The sequence below is a fragment of the Aspergillus pseudonomiae genome (assembly GCF_009193645.1).
Source record: "Aspergillus pseudonomiae strain CBS 119388 unplaced genomic scaffold BDV37scaffold_175, whole genome shotgun sequence".
Taxonomy (NCBI): domain Eukaryota; kingdom Fungi; phylum Ascomycota; class Eurotiomycetes; order Eurotiales; family Aspergillaceae; genus Aspergillus; species Aspergillus pseudonomiae.
In genome coordinates, this window is record NW_022476167.1 from 18,366 (window position 1) to 38,656 (window position 20,291).

The 20,291-nt window shown below is 43.5% G+C and overlaps 3 protein-coding genes across 3 annotated transcripts; 2 read left to right on the forward strand and 1 right to left on the reverse strand.

Annotated features, from left to right (window-relative positions):
• Window positions 1-10,704: 10,704 nt before the first annotated feature.
• BDV37DRAFT_289634 (ankyrin repeat domain-containing protein) lies at window positions 10,705-11,283 on the forward strand (the record flags this gene model as incomplete). Its single annotated transcript, XM_032088514.1, has 2 exons — window positions 10,705-11,169; window positions 11,251-11,283. 2 exons carry the CDS (start codon window positions 10,705-10,707, stop codon window positions 11,281-11,283), a joined length of 498 nt encoding a protein of 165 aa, XP_031934513.1.
• Window positions 11,284-13,387: 2,104 nt separating this feature from the next.
• BDV37DRAFT_289635 (uncharacterized protein) lies at window positions 13,388-14,159 on the reverse strand (the record flags this gene model as incomplete). Its single annotated transcript, XM_032088515.1, has 2 exons — window positions 13,388-13,885; window positions 13,968-14,159. The coding sequence occupies 2 exons, from the start codon at window positions 14,157-14,159 to the stop codon at window positions 13,388-13,390; spliced, it is 690 nt and encodes a 229-aa protein (XP_031934514.1).
• Window positions 14,160-15,928: 1,769 nt separating this feature from the next.
• On the forward strand, window positions 15,929-16,967 carry BDV37DRAFT_266293 (uncharacterized protein). The gene has a single exon (XM_032083896.1). It carries the CDS (start codon window positions 15,999-16,001, stop codon window positions 16,539-16,541), a length of 543 nt encoding a protein of 180 aa, XP_031934515.1. The 5' UTR covers window positions 15,929-15,998; the 3' UTR covers window positions 16,542-16,967.
• Window positions 16,968-20,291: the final 3,324 nt, after the last annotated feature.

A 20,291-nucleotide genomic window follows, 5' to 3' on the forward strand; every position in this document is an offset into this window, starting at 1 on the left:
AGGTGCTGGAGTAGGTATCACGTGATGGGGCTGGTATCGGCCTTCCACCAACCGTGTTGTTAGATACTCATTATAGTCATCCTTCGATGATTCCGTAGCTGTTTTCGGCTCTTGTCATCCTATGATATTCTGCCTTGCGTGTCCGCCCCCGATAAGGTACGCTAGGCAGGGGTCTGTAACAATATCCTAGAATTGCACTAGGACTTCGATAGAGACAAAAAAAAAAGGGATGACTTAGTTAAGCAAGAATATAAAACTAGTTAATGCACGGTAAGCTTTCTTTGTTCTTGTAGGCCTGAGACCTAGCATTTATTTGTCTAAAGCTAACACGCATAATTAGCGGCTGAGACTTGCAGAATAGTAAGCATGGATAACCCAACAAATCCGAAAAGAAAAGCACTAGGAAGCCTCTTCTATGGCACGGGACTTTTGTTCTCACAAGTGACAATCCTCCTTTTTATCCTCAACATTCGCGTCTTTTGCCTTCACTACATACGATTCACACTAGCGCAGACATCAACGATGGCTGATCTAACAGTCAAGCCCAGGACACTTCTGCCTGCAGAATCTCGTGGTTTCCATAGGCCTCATATCCCTATTACACGCATCGAATGTAAGTCGAAGCGGCGAAGCTTCGCCTGTACATCATGTCAAAAAAAGAAAGTGAAGGTACGTATCTATTAACTGCATCGAGTGAGCTTTTAGGTATAGCTCACATCTAGTAGTGTAGTGGCCCACCACCTTGCGAGGCGTGCGTTGCGTCGAAGTCCGAGTGTTCTTTCGAGCCTTCAACCGATCAACGGCGAAAATTGTCATTGAAGATTGCCCAGAAAGACGCAGAAACCTACCGAAAGATTTCCGTGTGTATATGATCAATATCCTGCGTTCTGGGAAGGAAGAGGATGTGAAAAATCTAGTGAAGCAGATGCAAACAGCACCATCCCTTGATCTATACTGAGAGCAATACGTCTAGGATATGTGATAAGCGTTGACTGGCAATGATATGTACGTTAAGTTGATATCTGTTTTCTGGGGTATTTCCTGCCTATGAACCGGAAAACCATCATCTCTAGCCGTATTGTGTGTTGAAATCGAAAATCATCTTGAAAAGGTGTGCAAAAAAAAGTAGATATCATCGGGTAGATGCTGATCTACGATCCGATTTAAACTACCTAAGTTGGGCAAGCCGCCGAAGCAAACGGAACACAGGGAAACCGGAGGGACTCATTCTATCTACTACAGGATATGTGGTTTCTCACAGAAGCTTTCTCCATCGATCATACAAAGTGACTCGTGGGAAGCACAAGTGCCTGCACACCCGTTGGATATCAAATCCTCCACTATCGGTGTGGGAAGCCTATTGCCAGTTCAACCGCATGACGTGGAAACGAGTTACGAGCAACAATACATGCGAAAACACCCCGAACAGTTGCACGCACAAATCCCATACACCGAGGCAAGATGCAGACCTCTGCCGTCAGGTGTGTCGGTGAAACTTCAAAAGATGTCATTACCAAAGCGCAGTAAAATAGAACAGTAATAGTGATGCAATACACGCATCATTGTATTCCTTGCTTGTTTTTGTGTTGATATTTCACTGTGGCGTTCTGCTTGACATATTCTTCTACAGGTCTATAATTATTCAGGATACTTGATTTACAATAGGAATTTGTGGAGCGCTGCTGCGTTCGGGTTGATGTACCGTAGATATATGCCGGGGCATGAAGGATTTACAAAAAGTTAGACCAAGGCTACCTTTGACCAATCCACAAATTGAAGACCTGCAGCCCTGCAAGTAACAGTAACTTCCACCTCACTGAGTATAAAGACCGGAGACAGCTGCAGAGTCTCGTTTAATGTAAGGCCCCATTGCTCCTGGAGGAAGTAAATGTGTCTGGGGTCTTAAGTCGACCTATGCCTGAGCACCAGGATTGCTCTATTCAATGTTGATCAGATCACACAACACTGAAATCCTACAGCTCCTGTGTGGCAAGATTCTTTCTTTGTCTCTCTCTCTCTCTTTCTCCCTTTTTTTTTTTTTTCTACGGTTGATGTTTCGTCTGATGTTTCGTTAGATTACCACGTTAGTTATGGGGTTTTAGAGACTACTCCGGGATTTGGGATAATTAAAATACTATCGCCACCACCATCAAGCTCATCACCGCCGTCTACAATGCGGGGTTTTCGTCGAAGTATTAATCAAGCCCAGAGCTTTATTGATAATTGCACCTTAACAGTGTATTCCAGAGCTAACTAGAAGCAACTGAACTAGCCGCTCAGCTGAAGAATGACCTATCATGAGCTGGAGACTTGGCAGCATTTCGATGATGATCTAGCTACTACCCAGAGTGGGTCTGCTGTACCCAAATGGAGCTGCAACGGCAGTGTGGCCAGAAGACCCAGGTGCTGTCTGTCCCTAATATTGTCGCAGATTAGCATTCCTTTTCCTGGACATCCTTGGGTTACGGAGACTCTTCCCCGTGTCATACTGTTATTAATTCTAGAGGTTGACAACCTATGCACCGCAACACCTACAGCTTTTCAGCTACACAATCTTCAGTCTCAATATATATGCTCATCTTTATTTGCTATGTCTAAGATAGCAATTCAGCAGAAGGAAATGAGCAGTATGAAGGGGAAGATATGATGAGAAACATGCCATAAGCTTGGGGCTATTGACCAACACCCTTAATTGTCAAAGACAGAATGTCATGCTATGAGCTAAGGACAGGCAGCCAAAGCGCAGCTCTTATCAAACATTTCAGAGGAAGTAAACAACATCCTACCACATTATCTTGCTCAAATATAGGTATTCCCACATATAAGCATAAATGGTCATAGAGTGTGCTATCGTGGTGGAAGATATTTCAGTCCCCATGTACAATAGAAGCCACATCATAAATGTTGACTGGAATCTTCAAAGAATCAGACATGCTGTTGAGATATATTATCTCTGTTTAGTTACTGTACCACATCTTGTGAATAGTAGTTTCTCTTTATATACGCTAGATAATGCTTGATTTCAGAAACAGTTTCCTGAGAGGTAGGAGATGTGCAGCTGAGTACTATCGTATCATTCCTAGAGCAAAAAGCCACGTAAAAGAAACCAACACTGTAGGAACCTCTTTGGTTTATGAGGCTACCCAGCAGCCTCCGGGTATAGCATGACATTGCTAGATTGTTATTTGACTTCTTGCAAAATTCTTTGCCTTGAGGAAACCCTCATTCGCCATCATCTCACACACTCTATACCACTTGTTGGCTGGTAACTCTACTTTGAAACCTTCATTAAGACCCTGAATTATCCAGGAGCTATCGCGTGCATATCCAGATATATATGCGGCAATAGCAACTCTCCACTATACCACGCTTTTTGAATACCCATAACATCCAAAGGAGCTCTTTGACTACCTAGAAAGAAGAGAATTCCGAGTCACTGGAGCTGTAGTTAAAAAGCAGTTACCCACATCAAAGTCGACCTGCTGCAGAGGCGCCAACTCATCATTCAGAGAAGATTGATCAACATCTTTATCTCCTGGGCCATCACTTAGCACTTAAGATCTGGCTAAATACCATCTAATTTCTGCTTAATTCGCCTGGCTAAGGGTTGTATCCACGCCTACCGGGTAAATAAAGGTCAACAGTCCGCGACATGGTAGTAGACAAAAAGACGGCGTAGGACGGCTATGGCATAACCTTGTTCCGAATATTGATCGGATAGCAATACATGAAAGCACATTATAGTTAAAGGGTAATTATAAAATTGAGGAAAGGAAGAAAACAGTACTTTTATGGGATATAATCACCATCTAACATTACAACCCGCCATACCCGAATGGGTTCGCAGGCGCTAAGTGCTAGGGCGACCTCTGGACCCGTCCTTGTGCAGAGTCACGCATGTCAAAACAGCCAAGGATATAATTTTGCGGATACATTCCAATACCACGTATTTCCTCTTCCACGGCAGGTATGTATCTATGACTTTTTTAGTGCGACTCAGTTCGCCAACTGATTATCATTGGCCAAATTAGTTGACATTGGTCCTTGCGTTATAGATTAAATACCAAGATGGTTTCCAATACGGACACACAATGCGGCTAAAGATGGCGGCTTTCCAGTTCATAGGCAGGAAGGATCCCAGAGAACATATATCAATCTACTACCGTACATAGACAGCCAACACTTTTATCACGATGCATATCCTGAACGGACTGCCTTCCGCATTTCTAATAGCGGCATCATCTAACGACGGTATTTTCATGTGTCGACTTGGCACCATAATTCCAATCAAGACTTAGTGTGTATACGAAGGTAGAGTGCGCGATATTTAGCTCTACATTTAGGATATTCAGTCCTGGAATACTTTACAGTTAAGCACATACCCAACCGATAATAATTCAAAAAAGGCCGATGCATGCCACTTTTCATTACGCTAAGAATAGGTCTTCGGTTCCTCTCATACACGAATCTATATTGTTATTCTAAGATATTACAAAAGCATACGTTTATCGTGACAATTAATGAACACTAAACACAGGAAATTGTTGCTTTAGTTCTCTCGTAAGAAAATTTCAATACCTTAAACACCTAGCCCTAATTACTTGCCAAGTAACAAGTGACTAGCCTAGTACTAGAGCTCCTTTTCTTATAAAATCCAATTTTGAGAGTAGGTGGCGTTGAAGCTGGTTTCAGTGAAGGAACTTGGTCTGGGTGCTTCTCGTCGTCTACTTTCAGGGCCTTTTCCATTTGCTGGTGCCTGTTAGAATGGGGTCGCAACCAACCAGTGGAGACCCGTGCTGCGCGGCCCCGAATGGGCTCGCAGATAACCCAGCGGGTTATTACTTCCAATTCCTACATCTAGGAAGACATTTTTAGCATAAGACAACATCCGTTCCTCATGTAGACTAGGGTTTACCTAGACTATCTTGTAACATTTCTAGTCCCTAGGTCTTCTGCTCTATATAGCTTTACCGTGTAGTTTTGACCATAATTGTTGTCCCAGTATTCCTTCTCTTCAACTCCATAATACACGCACAGCCGCAGTTCTTTTTCGAGGGGTTTGATGTTATCATTATTTAGTTCAATTCTGAACCTAAACAAGTCCCAGTCTTTCTCTCCATTCCGCTCGCTTGTACAGGCATTGCCAGCATAATCGCAAGCAACTTCTGAAGTCGTATACCAGTTATCAAACGTGAATCTTGCACCGACGCGCTTCTCGAATGCGATGTTCGCCACTGATACAATGCCTTCAAGTATTGTGCCAAACAATATCTTAACATGTTGAAGGATCACAACGTCCGAGTAATGTTGACATTTTGTAACAACACCTGGGCATTGCATCTTCCACCGGATGGCAGATATTCCACTCCGAGGTGTACCCCTTTGCACAGAGTCCTGTTTGTCGTAATCAAGGAAATTGGATACACTTTCTGGCAAAGGCGAAACTTTTGAATCCGGGCTGAAATATCGCACTTTTTCTATGGGGCAGTCGAAGCGCACAACTTTCTTTTGTTTGCGGTATATGGGATCTAGACACACTAAAGGTCTGCTCACTGTGTATTCTTTCAATGGAACGTCGTTGATTAATGATCGCCTGAGGGACATCCGAGAGAGACTGAAGTCTGATTCTCTGTTTTCTGCAGATGCAGGACTAGCGGGTGTCGCATGTTCAAGTATCATGCCATGTCCGAGGAAATTCTCAGGGAACAGAAACTTTCGAATAGGGTCATCGCACTGGCGCGCAGGAGACATGTCTGCGGCATCGTTTATCTTGCCTGAGAGTGCCCTAACCATGCATTGTATTTATACTAAGGATTGGGTTTGGGACATTGTTTGCATAGGGGCGAGGACAGAGTATATAGCATAAAGGAGCAGCAAAAGCAGTGGACTTTGCAAAGTTTACGTCACACTGCTGGTAGTGTTGTGACCCATGGAAATGGCCAAAAACTGTGAGTACGCAAGGGAAAAAAAAACATTGCGAGTGCAGCCGCGTGGCCTATGTAAGAGAATTTCTGAGGTCTAATAGACGAGATTACATTAAAAAGCTGGTACGTGATTGTTTAGAGCGTGCCAAAAAGAAAAAAAAAAAAAAAACCGTTTTGCACGAGGCATACTAATGAGTTTTCTTAGCGATACTGCTTTTTATGTTTTACAAAAGCGGTCTATAAATCTACAGGCCCTTTTTTCACTTGGAAAGAATGTATCGTTCAACGTCACGACTTGGCTCCTCACCAAGACCGCCAGCTCGTGACGTCATTCAAACAAACGCTGAGCTCCACACAAATTGCTCAAAGGCCAAATGAGGACATTGGCCCCCTTCATAATTACGAGAAGCGTTCACACGATGGTGAATTCAGCAATCAGGAAATTATGACACCTTATAATTGTAGCTTTACATATTAGCGAGAAATATGACTCCTGTTCTAGAGACTTCTTTGACCTAGTGCTCCACGCTCAGTCCTCATTAACAGGCCAGTCATCCATCACAGTTTCCAGCTTATTAGTTATTGCTTTACAAATTGAAAACATATTCGGAAATTATTTACCTCGCTGATGTGTACTAGGACGAAAGTATTCAATTTTTGACCGCAGTATGCACAACTACCGAGCTTATATTGCATCAGTCACGGCAAAAGAAAGCAAGGAAGCTCTCCCTGTCAAGGTCTCCATTAACAAATTTACTATTGTCCTTTATGGATCCTCCGTGAAGATGGTGTTTTAGAATGCTTTTTTCACTATCCTGAGTAATGTCCCCATTAAGGACCCTGGCGGAGTGGCCGATTTCGGTGTCTTTACAGCAGTGACAAACTTGCTCAAGTTGGCCATGGGTACAGTCTTCGATTATTGTGCATCTGCTGCTTTCATCGGCTGTGACGATGTGTTTAGTCAGTCATGCAAAGAATCGAGAGATAAAAAGAGGGTATCGGCGTACCAGAGGGAACATTACTTTGATTTAGGTTTTCTGCGCTGCTCGAAGAAAATAATATCTCATCTTGAAAGTACATACTCCGAAGCTCCGAGTGGTCTTGACCTATGCGAACGACTGATGCAAATCCCATGCCTTTTTGGGTTTCATCTGAATGTGCGGTCTAAAATTGTATCAGTGGATATGATCAGGACTGGCTTTATTGGCGTACTGCAAATGTTCACGGATAACGCACCAATCGCTCTGGAGTCTTGTCGACCTGTGCCGTTGACTCTTGATCAACATGAGGGCCAGACATGGAGAAAACGGGCGAGATGAATGGGGACTCAGAATCTTACTGTGCGCTGGAGCAGGATATTTGAGTTCTGGAATTGTGGTTGAGAAATTTACTGTCTCGGTTGTTGGGTGCTCCTAGGCGCAATGTTCTGAATTTACCCCGCTAATTATTTCGATGCATAAACCTAAAGTATAAGATGAGTCTTGTGATCCATCCAAGCGAAGAATCGGTGAAATCAGATTTTGTCGGCCATATACAGACCCTCGTATAGATTTTTAAAGGGTCTGAGCGGTGTAAGCATGCTTTCTATCCGATCTTATTCTTAATCTGTGCGTAAGGCAGGGTGTTTTAACACATTTTAGAATACTTGGACCATCATAAGGTTCAATAGTACGGTGTGAACGGAAGCCAGTTATAGGTTGAACCAAGAAACGAGGCAAAATGTGAAGCTTACAATGAAGTGGATTCCATAGATCTCAGGTCCTCACAAGCCCTCCCTCTGACGTTGCACTTTCGCGGTTGTTTATCTAGAAAGACTTGTATAATATACGAGTTATTAGGATTATGAAACATATATTGTACTTACCCGACGTTATATTTCTCCTTCCTTTTCGTCCTCTTATCCACAGGAAAGAAATCCTACCCGGAGAAAGTACAGTTAAGACTCAGGGAAGCTGCTTGGGAGGGGCAGCAAGGATCTATTTCTTGAGCCAGGCTAAAAAGTGCTTACTGGGGACTACATGCAGCCGAAAGCTACCAAGCGCCTGAGAAATACTACTATTACAACCACTACTGGGTAATTCACTTCTTCCGGTCGCAGGAAAAATATCCTGTCCAAACACGATGTTACATCGCGCCAGCTTTATTTACCTGTTTGTCAATCTACATTGACGTAGATTGAATATGCTTTTGCGGTTCAGGCTATGCCAAAGTCCATTCCATGTTGATCTCTATGGCAGTGCCCATCATTGCTTGGCTCTGACCAGCAACGGATCCTTCCTCTACCTAGACACTTAGGTTTGTCGATCCTCGTTCAAGGCTTCGGCATTTTCTTTCCCGCCGTGTTTCTGCCTTTCTACGCGGCGGCCGTCAATATCCCATCCATTCAAGGCGCCCTGCTCCTGGCTCTGATGTTTATCTCGCAAGTCCTCGGCCAATTCACATTCGGCTACCTATCAGACAAAAGCTTCTCGGCCAACTCGCTCTCAATCGTCTGCTGTGCTGCCGCCGCAGTCGCCGCGTTTATATTCTGGGGTCTCTCCAAATCCATCACCTTCCTGGTCGACTTCAGTCTCCTGCACGGGTTTTTCAGCTTCGGGCTCGGCACTCTGCGCGTTGCCATGGGGCACGCCTTATCTGAAGGCCAGTCGACCATCTTTGCAACCTACGCTCTGTTCGTTTTCTAGCAGGGCGTCGGCAATATCCTCGTGTCTCCGATCAGTGCCGCTCTGATCGTCAGCCCGACTGCGCACGAGCGCTTCGGTGTCGAGAAGTACAACGGCATCGTCATCTTGACCGGGGCGTCGTCGGCATTAGCTGGTCACGTTATAGCCCTTTGGCTTGGGTATTGGATGCTCGCGAGAGCTCTCTGCTACACTGTTTATCGGAGATTTGGCTTGACTATGTTTTCACTTAAGTATTGATTATCCCTGTACTATGGCATTCCTAGATGAGGCAAATAATTGGACCGGGCATACAAAAACGTATTTTAATGCTTTAGTAAGGCATCTTAACTAGGTGAGCATTGTGGTATAAACACCATTTTGGTAGGAATGCATGGTAGGCATGGGAACTAAATGAATCTAGAAATGTTACATGATGATCTATATAAGCCCTAGCCCGTCTGGGAAACGGATTTTCCGTTATACTAAAATGTCTCCGGACAAGATATGTAGGACTGGGAAAATATAAGTCGCTGGTTTATCTGCGGTCTTGCGGCAATCAGCCAAACGCTGGTTTTTGTCTGGTGGCTGCTAACAGATTTCGGAGTTTAGCTTGAGAATGAGTCATTTATTTCACTGAGAATAATACGCTCCTACTCCAAAAATGCTGGATTCCATTGCTTCAATATTTGACAGTTCCAAAAGTTGCTGCAGTGAAAGAAAAAGTCCCTGGATACTTGTCACCTGAATCAGTAAGTTATTGAAAAATTAGCTCAAACTGAGTCCCATTACAAAAGTCTTCAACAAATGAAAGAAATCGCCGGTGTTGAAAGTACAATACTTCAAAAATTCTTTCACTAAGTAGAAGAAGCCGGTCTGCAAGCCGATTCGGGGTCGGGTTATGCGGCCCAATCTCCACTTGTTGGTGTTGGTTGCGACCCCATTCTGTACCGCAAACCCACGGAGGTCGATCATAACCATCTAGCTAAGCTTACGGAATCAAGGGTGGAAAAACCTTTTCGTTCAAGATCGACTTTACCTAGTAACGAGGAAGCTAGCTCTCCCAGGTATTAATAATCCTTCTATTGGACAGTAAAGTTCATGCACTGATTTATATTAATAATCTTTGTGGCTGCTACAGGGTGACAATACGGAGCTAACTGCACCATGCGTTTATAGACTAACACGGCCAGAGGCCCTCATGTGCGTATTATGTGGCTCACTTGGGTTGACTCTAACCGTAGGAAACCCCCATTCTAACCAATCAACCCATAACTACCGGTAGTGCATATGTTTATTTAGCTGATAACCTTCGTAGCGTATCTCATCTTGATGTTTTTGGATCTCTCTCTCCTGTTGAACCAAAACACAACAAGGACAGTAAAAGGAGCTCAAACGATCACCATATACTGAGCCTACTATTCCAAGTTGCTTGCGGATCATACATCGCTTTTTCATCAATAGTATCCAGTGCAAGCCACACAGGCTGAGGTATGAGAATAAAAGACACTAGCTTCTGGGTTAGCTCTCTAGGGATGTGCTATATCATGCAGATATACTGTACATCTCTGTTACACCCACGACAGAAACAGTTCTCATATCGTTCAGTATCCTCCAATCGAGATAGAGAACTCCCGAATAACCAACAGGGTAGAAAGCTCACGCATATGCCTGAAGTGCAAATTAGCAGTTAGAATAAACATGTTTGTCTTGCATACATGTGTTGATATCAGCGCAATAGCCATCGAAGAACTTAAAAGACCATTGTCTCTCTCCTATATTACCATAGTCCATCTGGCGTAGCAGTGTTTGTCTAATCAAGTGAACAAAGATATAAAGAGAGGTTGGGAAGGTTTACTTCATGAACCTTCAAAAGTCGAGCACCTAGTGTTCGAACTAGTAGTACTATGCTAATAATTAACGGAGCTTCGGTGTGCTAGGCTATTTAATGGCTCACCAGTATCTCCCTGCATTCTGCACTTTATGCTGCGACCCCGTTTAGTGCCTGCAGGCGATTCAGTCTACCGTCCAGGCCTTTCAAATATGATAACTTACATGCTCATCATCTCTGTGGGTCATTTTTCTCTGTTCTATACTTTTCTTCCCCTACCCTAGTTACAATGTGCAACAAACCAAAGATCCCAGGAGGGCTACAATTGGCCATTGAAAAAGGCCTTTCCTATGATGTTCAAAGGTATCTTGATGAGGGAACAAGCCCCGATCTTTGTGACAAGAAGAACAAGCAGAGCCAGGGAAAACCGCTGTTAGCACTTGCTGTTATCAATGACCAGATACGTATAATCGAGCTTCTTATAAAGTATGGCGCCAAGGTTGATAAGAAGGACTCCCATGGCCGAACTCCGCTATCCTGGGCAGCTGAGCATGGTGCATTTCAAGCTGTGAAGCTGCTTATCGAACATGACGCAAATGTCAATACCGAAGATAAAGAATGGACAACACCGCTCGCTTGGGTAGTCTATGCAGGCACAAGGGATACTCAGAGAATGCAGGACTACCTTATTTCCAAGGGTGCCAGGATAGAAATGCGCCATACTTTCTTCGACACGTTTATATATTTACTGGCTGTAAGGTGTAACTGGGTGCTACACAAGCTGAAAAGTAAGAGTTCTGGCTATCTTTATATATTCTTGCTAACCTAGAAGTAGACCAATTTTGAGAGTGGGGACATGGGATTTTAATACACAATGTCTCTTTTGATATCCTGGTTGGTGCTCAGCAAATAATGGGAAAATATACTGAAAATTATCCTTGAACTATGTAAATAAGGCTTTGCAGTATCAGGAGGTTTGATTGCCTCTGAGGCTTCGATACAGTATAATATATATAACGCAAGGGCCAATGTCAACTAATCTGCTAATAATTATCATTTGATGAATTGAGTCGCGCCAAACAAAAACCATAGACATATACAGTAAATAAGTGGCGTTGGAATATTTTGCCGAAATTGTAGTATTAGCTGCTTTCAGATGGTGACTCTACCCGCGGAAGAGGTCCATCTAACATTTAGCGCCTGCAAGCCCATCCGGGTACGGCAAATTGTATTAATTTAAATTCCCCTCAACCGCAATTTGCTTTCATGCTTTCTTATCCGATCCATACTCGGAACAAGATAATATCGCAGCCAATCTACGCCCTATATTTTGCCTACTATCATGTCACGGACTGTTGACCTCTGTTTACCGGTAGGCGTACAACACTCATCAGCAGGACTAAACAAAAACTGAATGTTATTGGTCAGATTTTAAGTGCCAGTGATAACCTAGAAGACCAAGATATCGATCAATTTTCAATTAGTGATGAGTTGGCGCCTCTGCACCAGACGGACTTTGATGTGGGTTAACTGTCCTATTAACTGCAGCTCTATGATTCAAACTTCTTTTCTTTCTAGGCAGTCAAAGAGCTCCTTCGGGCGTTGCGGGTTTTCAAAAAGCGTGGTATAGCACAGAGAATTGCCATTGCTGCATATATATCGGGATGTTCACGCGATAGCTGCTGGATGGTTCAGGGTCTCGAAGGGTTTAAAGTAGAGATACCAACAGATAAATGGTATAAGGTGTGCGAGATGGTAACGAGTGAGGGTTTTATTAAAGCGCGCGACACTGTTGGATAACAATCTAGCTAATCCCACATCACATCCGGAAACTGCTGAATAAATTTGTGATTCCAAAAGATTGTTGCAGCTTGTTACTTTCCTGCGGCTTCTGATCTAAGGTTGAATTTGAACAATATGATGGTTGGATGCTGTTTACTACCTTTGGAAGCGTTTGATAAGAGCAGCCCTTTCGTTACCTGCCCTTAGCCCATAGCGTGTCATTCTGTATTTAACCACAAAGTGTAGTAGTCAATAACCCTAAGCGTATGATATGCTTCTCAACATATCATCCCATTTAAGCTGCTTATATCCTTTTGCTGAATTGCTATATTGGACATAGCAAATAAAGATGAGTATGCATATTGAGACTGCAGATCGTGTAGCTGAAAACCTGTAGGTGTTATAATGCATGGATCATAAACCTCTAGTACGAATAACAGTATGACACTGGGAAGAGTCTCTGTAAACCAAGGAGGTTTAGGAAAAGAAATGCTATTCTGCGAAACTATTAGGGATCGGCCGCACTTGGGTCACGCTCCCGTTGCGGCCCCATTTAGGTTCGGCAGACCCACTCTGGGTAGTAGCTAGATCATCAACGAAGAGCACAAAATATACAGCCTGCTTAATTTTAGGACTTCAAAACTGCTATAGCATGAGCAGGCGGCTTGGCTTATTTGCCAAGGTTCAGAAATTCTGAGCTTAATTAGTAGCCTCCAATAATGCTTTGGGCAGTAATTTGGTAAGCAAAATTTGAATAAAATGACGTGAGTATGGATCGGGACCAGAAAAATGGGTTCATGCTAATTAGGCGACGTAGCATCCCAGGGAGCAAAGAAAAATGTGAGATATCTCAGAAGAACGTATCACCTAACATGATATGGTCATGGCTAGGATCAAAGACCACAATGTCCCTTTAAAAGGCAAAAATAAAGACAATAAATCACTTCAAATTCTTCGCTTCGTTTTTAAGGAGAGCCCCATAATTTGGTGCCTCTAATATCCTTTATTCCCTGCTGCTGCCCTAATCACCTTTTCAAAGACTAGGTGTTCGTTTTGATCAGGATTTCTGTACGCATTGCTAACCTAATTGGGACCAATTGATCTTGTCATGAAGTATACTTACCGTGAATTCATGCATAGTCTGGCCCACCCCATAGGTCATGCCCTGTGCGACATACATTTCTTGTTTCTTAGAGAGAGCTTGAATCAGGTTTAGAGGCTGCAATACAATCGTAGGCATTTTGCAAGATAAGTGCCTTTCTACCAGGCGTCCTGCCCTTCTTCCGCATTCCATCAACAGTTTCCACATCTTTGGCTGCGTTGCAAGTTCTGATGATATCCTCAAGCTGGTCAAATTTGGCGTTTAGGGACTCTCGGTACCGCTTCTCAACGCGGCTATGTTCTGTCTTTTGTGATTGATATAAACTTTTTTTGTATACCTTCTTAGGCGCAAGCTTTCGTTGGTTTCTCGGTGAATGCAGCTCTGGCGTCATTTCTGGTTGGTGCCTTCGAACAGGAGTATCATCCACGTCACAGCTCACGCGAGTTTTAGCTCGTTCTATGGGATGTTTCTCGCCTGTAGTAGCTTTGGAATTCTGTTGCCAGTACATATATAACACTCCGGGATGGATAACTTCTTTGTTACTACTCTGCCGCTGGTGAGAAAGGAGTGTAGCTGCGACCTGGGGCTTTAGATACCATTAGCCGGTATAGAGGAATCTTCTATATTCTCTGGTTTGCACGGTAATATAAGAAACCATTTGGACATACCATAGGGACACCCGAAGTGCAAATCCAATTACCTGGGTCATTCAACGTCTGTGATTGCAGAAATATACCACATTTGTCCAGTGGTTCCAGGGAACCATCAGTAAATTCCATTTCAGAGATGTGAAAACGTTGCATTGGAAATCTCTGCTCGATAGGTAACCAAGAGCATGTATTGTACGCTTCCGTCCCCATGGTGTGTCAAAATGAAGAGCTATGAAAAAGAGCTTCAATTAAACGTTTTACTATCCTCCTAGTTAGCAGCTGTTGGGGGCGCTTTTCGTAATTATTAAGAGGGTCAATGTCCTCATCTGGCCCTTTGAGCTGCCTTTTGTAAAAACCGGCTTTCTACTGAATGACGTCACGAGTTGACGGTTTCGGTGAGGAGCCAAAGCCTGACGTTAAAGAGGTGAAATGTGGGGCCCGTAGAATCCTAGGCCCGCTTCTGTAAAATCTCTGAAAGCGGTATCTAGTCGAAAACTTTCATTTACTACCATGTATCCTGCAACACTTTTCCCTGCATTCTCTAAACTGTCAGGGACAAACTTTCCGAGTTGACCTTGACATTTATGGAGTGAATCCTTCTTACGTCAATGACAGCATTGCCAGTATTCAAACATGCAGCTATTCGTCCCTTTTAGCGGCTCATAGGGAACAAGATTAATTTCCGGCCGAGCGCTGCACCTCGTATAAATTCTGCACGCGGTGGACCTATTAGAGCCAGTATTCTGATTCTCGTTCAACGAAACGTTGGAATAGTGTCATATTGATCCGACCAGGACTCTCGGTTCTTGAGACCATCTGGACCATCTGGTAAGATGAACAGAAATTTGTGCTTTTCAGGCATTTCTGTGGTTCCAGGTGGTTGATTAGGTGAACAACTCAGGAACTTGCAGAAGTACTTCGCGCGTCGCCAAAGCTAGAAAGTGATATCTTCGGCTTATGAAATCAGCCTGGTCGTTGATCACCAAGTTGTTGAGTCTCACGTGAAATCACTGTTTTCGACGCTCGGCTCTGAACATGACGGAGATAGCCGGGTCGATGAAAGTTTTGACCACGGGAACGTCACGGCTTCATAAATTCAATCCGCGTAAGCGGCGACAACCAGATCTAAGGATGGCGTATACCGGGCCCCTGCATATTTCCTAGTAGTGTGGTGCTTTCAGTTTAGCGATCTGTAATTTCCCTCAATAAGCGGCTGTCTGATGAAATCAAATGACCCGTCTGCCACCGCATAGCTACATTTAGATCCGGTGCCAAGGTCGGTACGGGCTAGTATATATACCGGAAAGCAAGGGAGAATGAATGACTTCCATGAGGCTAAAGCTGTGATAGGTTTTATACAGATCTTAAAAATTGTGGCGTATCACTGGAAGGCATGGCCGGTCATATAGCCCCAAGACCCGTGAACGAAAACTCGCTGCGATGAACTATATACTGGCGAAAATGCGACTTTCCACAGGAAGCATGATGGGGTTTCTTTAGTGTGGCGAACGGCTCACTTGATCCAATATCTCCTATTTTGATGAGTTTGCCTGCATGTCTTCCTTGAGAGCAACCCCACACAGCGCTTCATTTTCAGTCCATATTCATGGCCTTCGATATGGCTTCTTGTACCATACATTGGTTTGCCTGTTCCGCAGGCTGTCCAATATTGCTCGAGTGTGAATGACATTTTTTATCAAGCGTATCTCAGAGTTTATTTCTGCTGTTTGACGTGTCTTTATTAATAGTAGCAAAGATATAGAATCACATTTTTCTCAATAAATGAGCGCTAGCTAGTGCCTCAGGCCTCGATAGGTTTGTCCCTTTGAGTTGATGGATAGTCACGTGTTGTGTATGAAATCATGTTTACGTACTTGACTAGTCAAACACGACTATTCATCCCATATATCTTGAGTCTATTGGAAGGTATGTAAGCCATAAAACATCATAATATGGCTGATGTACTGTCTAACATACCAAAACGATCAGAACAAGCGAAAAATTCCCAACGTACCGCGAAAATTGGTCACTTTCGACTTTCATTACTTTATGGGTTCAAAGCAGAGGCATATCCAATTTGTGAATGCAAGACCATCGTCAGAAAATGAGAGCTTGGAGATAAAACAGAAAATCGCTGCTCACGTTGGGAGATGGATTTCTGAGCAACATAAACGCCACCCGCATAGACGCCGCAAAATCATCAAGTCCACAGTCCCTCGAGGCTCCACGGCCATCTTTGTCGGAAAACACCGAGAAGAGGACGGCACAAGAGTCGTAAAAAGCCATCCTAGTCAATCTTCGGCGTATGGGATGCCATTAACATACATATCCACTTCTACAAAACATCGGCTACCATACGATGCAGTATATGGGCCGCACAATTCAACGTCATATTCTTCGCAACACTTACGTTCAAATCATGACATTGGATATCCCTATTCAAGACACAGGAGTCGTACTGAAATATTTCAGCAGCAGTCTGACTGTTCGTGCTGTTGCCACTTATACCAAAACAATTTATTATCCGGACGGACCAGAACTTCTATCAATCATGAAGGTGATGCTGTGGTCAGACCCTTGGGTCCAGAATAATCCCCCGAATATGACCCAGCTCATGCCAGATCAATCATCTCATCTTGCGTAAGAAATCTCTCATGTACTAGCCAGAGAAGGAGCCATACCCAAGTTCACAAATGTGTTAAGAGGTGGAGATAGATGTCAACAGAAAGTATCATCATTCCCGACGGCTCGTTGATCTCCTAGTAGTTCGTTTGTCAACCGAGCTCGATTTTCATATCTACAGAGATCACCAAATTCGTGGCTATCATCTAGGCCGCATAGTAAAACGCTTAGGAGACCAATATCTCATACGACCTCACTTGCATGCCTTTTGGTTCCTATACAGTGAATGACCAAATTTCGTCCTACCATATGAAGCACTGGAATGCACATGTGCCAACTCCTAAATACACAGTCCAGGCTTCGCCATGACATGCTGATATCTATGACTGCGTGAACTGGGACAGTTGAAGGGAGATGACGTACAGTTACCTTTTTCGTTGAGTGTCGAATTTCAGTAGAAATGGAAAGAAAAGAAGAATATACTGAAAAGGTTGCGAATCTCATGATATATCAGGGCAGAACATTTAGTTCCTATGGGATATGAAGGAAGGAAAGGAAGGAAGGAAGAAAGGAAGAAAGAAGCCCTTGTAACGGAGAGCTATTTAACTATGAAAATGCACAAGCTCAGGCCAGTGGGTAGCGTTACCGTAAGAAACTCCTCCGTATGTTAGGTATCCTTCGGCTATGGATGGCGGGATTAGATGGATATTCGTCGAGTTCCCAAAGACCCAGGCCATTTGCATACCTAAGATCGAAACTGATTAGCAGGCCAGGACGTTCCATATACCTCTACGTACCCATGATCATATGTTGTAAAATGTGGCAGTAAATCATCCAGACACCGGGCTGATCTCATGTGTAATAAGTTGGACCCGTCAAAGAATCCAGTAATGTAATCGATAAGCACCCTGCGCAGCTCTGTATACAATACAAATCAGCCCTTTTCCTACTCGCATATCTCAACAACCAGAGATGGTAAAATATAATAATCAATACATAGTATACCATAGGGTGAATAAAGCTACAGTTATCTTTCTAATTCTTTGTCTTCTTAATATTACCCTTTAAAGTGGATATATTCAAACTACAGCTGTAATATTCAATACTGAAAGAAATATTGTTTATATACGCTTTTCTGCTTTAAATATTGAAGATTAAGTACTAATATCAATCCTTTTCAAACTTATAATTCAGTATGTATCGCTTCACTTTACGAAGTGGCCAAGATTCTAACTAAAGTATAAAAGGACACTTTGACCCAGTTCAAAAGCCTCCATATGCACCAACAAACGCATGAGGAATCTGCAAACCCAATAACCCAAAACTTTTCTCGGCTGCATTGGATTAACGCCGCAGAAGCAAGTTATCCGATAACCCCCACACCGACGAATGCGTTCGAAAAACATGCGACGAGAGGAATCATATTGCCACCAAAATTTGTGTTGTGGGATCATCTTGAATGGAGACTGTCCTGAAGTATTGGGAAAAGATCAGCCCTCAGAAGCTTTACTGGGTCAAGGCTCGTTTAAGCAGGCCCTAGAGTTTTGTTTAGGTTCTTATATTCGACATTTTACGTTTCACTACAAGGAGTACGGATGATTTTCATCCTCCGCCCAAGTTTGCATTCAGCTTCATAGACCCAGTGGACCCGAAAACTAAAAACATAAAGAGCAATCACTTCTTCTGAGATACAAGCAACTGCAGATCCGCAAGAGCGAAATCAAGGGATGAGGCTTTTTGCATCCTCTTCACTAGAATTTTCACATCCTCTTCCTTCCCAGACCGCAGGATATTGATTATATACGCGGAGATACATCGGTAGCTTTCCGCGTCTTTCTGAGCAACCCGCAGCGTTAATTTTCGTCGCTTGTCAGTAAAAGGCTCAAAAGAACACTCGGACTTCGACACAGCGCATGCCTCGCAGGGGGGCGGGCCACTACACTTCCAAACGTGAGCTATACTTAAAAAGCACAGTCGGCGTATTTAAATGAATACACACCTTCACTCTCTTTTGTTGACACGATGTACAAGCGAAGCTCCGCCGCTTTGACTTTCTTTCGATGCGGAGAATAGGGGCATGAGACCTGTGAAGATCACGGCATACTGCAGGCAGAAGTGTTCTGGGCTTGACTGCGAGCCCTGTCATCATTGACGTCTGCGCTAATGCTAGTCGTCTGTAATGAAGGCAAGAGAGTCAGATGTTGTTGAAGATAAATAGGAGGATTGTAATTTACAAGAACAATAATTCCACGTTTCCTATAAGAGATTCCCCCTAGTCTTCGTTTAGTTATCCATGTTTACTACTCCTTGAGTGTCAGCCACTAGTTATGTATGTTTGCCTAGACAAACTAATGCTAGGGGTAGGCCTACTCAGAACATAGAAAGCATATGTGGCTTTACAAATTCATCCCGTTTCTACCCCTGTTTTAGTACCAGCGCAATTCTTAGATATGAATTCCCGTCCATCATGGAATGATATCCCCCTTGCATTGGAGTTGACGTCTCATGCCTATTCCGTCGTACTGAGATTCACACCTAAGCGAAAGTACCAATCATGGGTTTAATCCTAAACGTTTCGTAGAACACATTAAATGTGTTATTTGCCTATGGGGGCCAAGACAGCCGAAACCAGCAACTACGACACTACACGTGACTTGGTAGTATCAGTGTAGTCTATTCGTATGGAAGGAGGCATACGGACTACCATGGTACTACCACGGAACCCCAAAGGACTACCAAATGGAAGGAACTATAGGATATATAAGGACACTCATTCATGCACTTAGTTTAGTTCTCAATTATCATAAGTTACTTGATAGCTACATTCAAGATTGTACCAGCCCAACTCGTTCGCACTATCTAACAATTGAGTATGCGTACTCAATTGGCCCGACCTTTCGACCTTGGTCTGTTATCGCATCGCATCGTTACTTCTTCTTGTTATCATCGTCGGACCCTTGGTCAACCTTTCGTCGTCGATCATTAGTGGATTCTAGTCATCGAGATAAGTCGCACCTAACCAAGATAGCTAACTGGTTGCAGAGTCCTTGGACGAATACCCGGGCGTAACATATGATTAGAGAATCAACATAGCGTAGTAACTTCTACCGAAGTGAAGCAATCAATGCCAAGGCGGCAACAGGTATTGCTATTCAATATGGATCTCACTGCAATGGAAATGAAATCAAATGTCTCTTCTGAACACTCATAGCTCAACCACCCAACTAGTTAAACTTTGATGACATATGATGATCACCTTCTGGTCCGTTATTAACGAATTTTTGTGGGGGAAGGGGGGAGGAAAGGACGCCTAATGCTTGAACACAGAATAACGGTAAAGATCCGGCCGGCCAGTGAAATTCACTGGACTTCTGGCCAACCACTTAAATCGCCACATCGATAGTCACTACATTAATTAGTGCCGATTACTGGTCGGCGAACGCTGCTGGCCTCCAAATGGAGGCACAAGATCTCCTCGATCGACGGTCGTGGCACATTGTTGGTGCATCGGCGCAAATACGAACGAATGAGTGAGCACCATGGGCGATTATAATGGCATAGATAAAGTAGTACCGGGAGCCGAACGGACTTTTGTTTTCACACAATTTGGCTAGCTATCTAAGACTACAAATTTCTTGCACTTGAGGACCATGTTTCCTCATTCTCCTGGATCATTTCCTCTCTTTTTGGCAGTGTTCAACCATCCTATCCCGGCTCCCC

Bases quoted from the DNA above. Each gene is read 5' to 3' on its own strand.
- BDV37DRAFT_266293 (XM_032083896.1), top strand. From the start codon at position 15,999: ATGGGTTCAAAGCAGAGGCATATCCAATTTGTGAATGCAAGACCATCG.